At 45.4% G+C, this 6000-nt stretch overlaps 1 protein-coding gene across 1 annotated transcript; it reads left to right on the forward strand.

Annotated features, from left to right (window-relative positions):
* Positions 1-4982: 4982 nt before the first annotated feature.
* On the forward strand, positions 4983-5799 carry LOC119385173 (twist-related protein 2). The gene has a single exon (XM_037652693.2). It carries the CDS (start codon positions 5035-5037, stop codon positions 5797-5799), a length of 765 nt encoding a protein of 254 aa, XP_037508621.1. The 5' UTR covers positions 4983-5034.
* The last annotated feature ends 201 nt before the right edge of the window (positions 5800-6000 follow it).

Consider the following 6000-nt stretch of genomic DNA (forward strand, 5'->3'; position numbering starts at 1 on the left):
ATAGATAGATAGATAGATAGATAGATAGATAGATAGATAGATAGATAGATAGATAGATAGATAGATAGATAGATAGATAGATAGATAGATAGATAGATAGATAGATAGATAGATAGATAGATAGATAGATAGATAGATAGATAATGGCATTTTCTGCTGAGCATCTACACAAGGGAAACAAGACGCAATAAAAAAAAGCCGGCAGATCCCACGCACTGTGGGAATCGATGTAATGCGAAGCAGCCAGCAAAGAGCTGCATACATCGCCTTGTTTGACTCTGAGCCAAATAAAATCACTCATGCCATGCCATCTAGTTCACCATATATCGCATGTTTGCCGTGCACGCATGCATCCACAATCTGGTATATGCCATGCTAATGAGACAATATTCTGGTATGTACAATGCATGACCTTTCGTTTATGTTCATCACGCACTCGTGTCATGTCATACCAGTTTTGGTATATATCCAGTTAACAAAACGGCCGGAAGCGCACCATGACAGTGTCATGTAAATCATACCGTACATGGCATGCATAACATGATTCGCATGTTAGGACCTGTCATTTACGTTCGTCATACAGTCACATCGCGCAATACCAATTTCAGTGTATATCAAATGAGCGAAATGACCGCGAGTGCACCATGAGTGTGGTATGTATATCACGCCATGCGTGACATGCACATCATCGTTTTCATATTACCACCTGTCACTCATATTCCTCATAAGTCGCATCGCCAAATACAAATTTTGGTGTATATCAATCTAGCGAAACAGCCGCGATCGGACAATGAGTGTGGCATGCAAATAATGCCGTAAATGATATGCATATCATGATTTTAAATATCCCACCTGGCATTTACGGTTGTCATACAGTCGCGTCACGCAATACCAATTTTGGTGTATATCAACCTAGCGAAACGGCCGCGAATGCACCATGAGCGTGGCATGTAAATCATGACATACACGACATGCATGCCATTGTTTTCATGTTACCAACTGTTATTCATGTTGTTCATACAGTAACATCGCGCAATACCAATTTTGGCGCATATCAATCTAGCGAAACGGCCGCGAGCGCATCATGAGCGCACGATGTCGTACATGACTTGCATGTCATGATTTTCATGTTACCACCTCTCTTTTACGTTCGTCATACTGTCGCGTCGCGCAATAACAGTTTTGGTGTATGTCAAGCTAGCGAAACGGCCGCGAATGCACCATGAGCATGGCATGTAAAACATGACATACATGACATGTATGTCATGGTTTTCATGTTACCAACAGTTATGTTCTTCATGCAGTAACAGCGTGAAATGCCAATTTTGGTGTATATCAATCTAGCGAAACGGCCGCGAGCGCACCATGAGCAAATCATGTCGTACATGACTTGCATGTCATGATGTTCGTGTTACCACCTCTCATTGACGTTCGTCATACAGTCGGGTCACGCAATACCAATTTTGGTGTATATCAAGCAAGCGAAAACGGCCGCGAATTCACCATGAGCGTGGCATGTAAATCATGACATACATGACATGCATGTCATGGTTTTCATGTTACCACCTGTTATTCTTGTTCTTCATACAGTCACATCGCGCAATACCAATTTTGGTGTATATTAATCTAGCGAAACGGTCGCGAGTGCGCCATGAGCGAGGCATGTAAATGATGTCGTACATAACATGCATGTCATAATTTTCATGTTACCACGTGTCAGTTATGTTTGTCATACAGAAATGTCTCGACATACGAGTTTTCGTATATATCCATTCATTTAAACGGCCGCGAGTGGCCCGAGATCATGTCATGTAAATCATGCTGCACATGACATGCGTGTCATGATTTCCACGTTAGGACCTGTCATTATGTTCGTCATGAACTCTTGTCACACCGTACCAATTTCGGTATTTATTAAATTAACGGAACGACCGCAAGAGCCCCAAGGCCGTGAACTGTAAATCATGCTGTTCATGAGATGCGTGTCATGATTTTCATGTTATGACTTGTCATTTATGTTGGTAATACGATCATGTTATCCCATACCAATTTTGGTATACATCCGATTAACGAAACGGCCAGGAGAACACAAAGTCGTAGGCGGCTAGATAGATAGATAGATAGATAGATAGATAGATAGATAGATAGATAGATAGATAGATAGATAGATAGATAGATAGATAGATAGATAGATAGATAGATAGATAGATAGATAGATAGATAGATAGATAGATACGCTCAAAGTCGCAGAAGTTCGCTAAGAAATGCTTCGCAATTAAGCACATGACATGCGTGTCATGATTTGCACGTTAGGACCTGTCATTATGTTCGTCATGAACTCTTGTCACACCATACCAATTTTGGTATTTATTAAATTAACGGAACGACCGCAAGAGCCCCAAGGCCGTGGACTGTAAATCATGCTGTTCATGACATGCGTGTCATGATTTTCATGTTATGACTTGTCATTTATGTTGGTAATACGATCATGTTATCCCATACCAATTTTGGTATACGTCCGATTAACGAAACGGCCAGGAGAACACAAAGTCGTAGGCGGCTAGATAGATAGATAGATAGATAGATAGATAGATAGATAGATAGATAGATAGATAGATAGATAGATAGATAGATAGATAGATAGATAGATAGATAGATAGATAGATAGATAGATAGATAGATAGATAGATAGATAGATAGATAGATAGATAGATAGATAGATAGATATACGCTCAAAGTCGCAGAAGTTCGCTAAGAAATGCTTCGCATTTAAAAATTCGGCAGATCACACGTACCATGGGAGTCGATGTTATGCGAAGCATGCGGCGGGAAGGTGACTGTGGCGTATTTTTTTTTTACGGAGCGAAACGTTACAAAATGAGGGTAAAGATCCGTATAAATTTTATACGCATACATATATGTTGAAGAGCCCCATATGTGTTACATAACCAACACCAGAAGCGGTAAGCTGATATGTAGTGCTTATACTTGTCTCTTATGATGGAGAACGCACGCACGTTTCACGAACCCGTGTACATGTGTGGAAGATGTTCTTGACAGTTTTTGAACAAGGTTATCATCCCCGTGATCAGTGAGCATCAGCAGCTAGTCATGACTTGTTATCGGATCAGGTCGTGATCGCGGTGACGAGGGGTCCATGTGTAGTGAAGTATGAGGTATAGTACAGCAGTTGCAAATCGTGGATGCCTCGGTCATTTCGTCGACAAATTTTCTGTCGATAGAGCAGGCGACATGTCGGAATCTGAAGTCACCCTTCGCGTTGGTGAGGTATAGGCCGTCGAGGCTGTAAGACCAACATCAGTGGATGGCGCTTGTCGTATTCGTAGACTACCTGGGTGTATGTAGCCTACGTAGTCTACAAAGCGGCTGTTAATCAATCTGGTATCATCCTCGGTCAGTATGGCCATCGCGCAGCCTCGTAAGGAATGATGAGGACACTGCGTCATTCTGGCGGACTAAGTGCACTTTACGGTGCGATGATGTGAATATCATACGTAAATTTCGTTAATGTACTCCTCCGGGGTCGAGCAATGTTTCAATATAGCTTGCTGAATCATAGGAATACAAATGTAATGTTTATTAGACTGCTATAAAAGCGGAGCCAACACTGGAACCACAGACATTTAGCCGATATGACGCCTGAATCGTACGTATACACATCGTAGGAGTATCATGTAGTGTCTATTGCTTTCTTGTAAAATTAGATAGCAAGCAGCACAACCACAATTGACTGTGCACCGACATTACGCCTGCATAGGCTGTTTTCCCAAACCAGTTTATAGACCTGTGGCTCTGTGGTAGAATACCTGATTGCCACGCAGAAGGCTTGGGTTCGATTCCTGCTGGGATCCAAATTTTCATTCTTTCTATTCGTCGGGTCAACGCTGCCGATGTCAGTTTTTCTTAACGCTCTCGCATTTAATGTCTGTTCTCGCCGTTCTTGGGTAGATATAAACTGTCAATCACCTGTGGCGCATACCCGTGCACCGCGACCTGTGGTAAACGGGTATGTGCCACACGTGTCTGGAGAAAAGGGTTTGACGACGTACACGACAGGATTTTCACGTTACTCCTGTCATGGCCCGACAGTCATATTCGTCAATTCCTCTTACCCTCCCATGCCAATTTTGGTCTACACCAAGTTAAGGAGGTGGCCATGAGAACCCCCAGACGTAGGCGGCTATAGATAGATAGATAGATAGATAGATAGATAGATAGATAGATAGATAGATAGATAGATAGATAGATAGATAGATAGATAGATAGATAGATAGATAGATAGATACGCTCAAAGTGCCAAAGGCTCGCTAAGAAATGCTTCGCATTAAAAAGCGATGAACTTTTAGGTCAATGTCCATTAACCTTGTCGTTGTCTTCAGTGATGTTACAACCCCCAATTTTTCGTTTACTAAAAAAGAACGGAAACCGCTCTGATACAACGGTGCCGTTCGTGAAACTAATCTCGAGCGCATTTTTCTTATCTTTATCTTCCGTTTACTTCACGACTCTCCCACACGTCCGTCACGGCAGGGTGTAGCTCTCCGATTCCAATAAAAAGAAATCGTGCCCCGGTTACCTTCAGAACAGTGTTTTAGACGTGGCACTAAGCCACAAGCAGTACCTCGAAGGACTGCGCATGGCAAGTCGAAGTGCAGAAACGCAATCACAACCAATGTTACCTCGAGTGAACACAAACTTGCGCTCGCTCTCGTGGCAAGGATCGCGCGGCCCAAGGAAGAAGAGGAGGAGGAGAACACCGCCAGGGGGGAAGCGGGCAAGGGAGAGAGAGAGAGAGTTCCTTCCTGAGTGGGGTTTGGCTGTGAGGTGCCGCGCCCCGCGTATTCCCATTGGTCTTGGACCACCCCCAACCAAGCCCGGCCCCCCTTCTAACGCACGCGCTTCTTCTGCCCGTCGGACGAGCGTTTTTAAGAAGCCGTGCGCCGTCGCTACGCTGTAGACGTGTCACTGCCTGGTCGGTGAGAGGCCGGTAGCCACGATAAGTCCGTGTTTTCAATGAAAGCCGCCTCCTTTCTCCCCGACATGCCTCACATGCCCAGTGTGTTTCACTCTGCTGCGCCAGACGATAGCTGCCTACCTGCACCTTCGGCTGACAGCCACTACGCCGTCCTGCAGGCTTCGTATCAGCAGTGCGTGTCCCGTCAACAGCAGCAGCATCACCGCCATCAGAGCCAGCACGGTCACATTCCCCACGTCGTGGCCCAGCACCCGGTTCCACAAGTACTCTCCAACGGCGACGTCTGTCATCCTCGCGTCCACAAGCAGCAGCATCGAGTACCGTCTTCGAACGGTGCTGAACAACATTCGCCAATCGGAGAGCATCTGCAGGTAATCGCCAAGCGCCAGCGAAAGCAGTCACAGCAGCAGCTGCAACACCAAAGCTTCAAGAGGAGCGACTCGGACGGCGAGTCTTCGTCTTCGTCCTCGGAAGGTTCGCGGTCGCGCAAGCGTCCCTCTCACAGCTTCGAAGAACTTCAGAACCAGCGCATGATGGCCAACGTGCGCGAGCGAGCGCGCACGCAATCGCTGAACGACGCGTTCGCGTCGCTGCGCAAGATCATCCCGACCATGCCGTCGGACAAGCTGAGCAAGATCCAGACCCTGAAGCTGGCCTCCATGTACATCTCCTTCCTTTTCGAGGTGCTCAAGAGCGACGAGACCGAGAGCAAACTGAGCAGCCAGTGCAGCTTCATCGCCAACGAGCACCTGAGCTATGCCTTCTCCGTTTGGAGGATGGAAGGCGAGTGGTCTACGCTCTGAATCTGATTCGCCACTGCGTCGACAGTGAAATTATTTGAGAGGTGAGTGTGCATGTACTTGATCGTTTTGTATCACTCTGCTTGCTTTTATTCGCCTGATTTCTTCATTTACCGGGTTTTCTATATAGCTAAAATATGTGTCGTGTAAAGACGTATACAGTCGGCGTCAATGAGGAAAAACCTTGAATTTTGCAGCGATTTG

Source organism: Rhipicephalus sanguineus, chromosome 3, assembly GCF_013339695.2.
Source record: "Rhipicephalus sanguineus isolate Rsan-2018 chromosome 3, BIME_Rsan_1.4, whole genome shotgun sequence".
In the NCBI taxonomy this organism is placed as follows: Eukaryota; Metazoa; Arthropoda; class Arachnida; order Ixodida; family Ixodidae; genus Rhipicephalus; species Rhipicephalus sanguineus.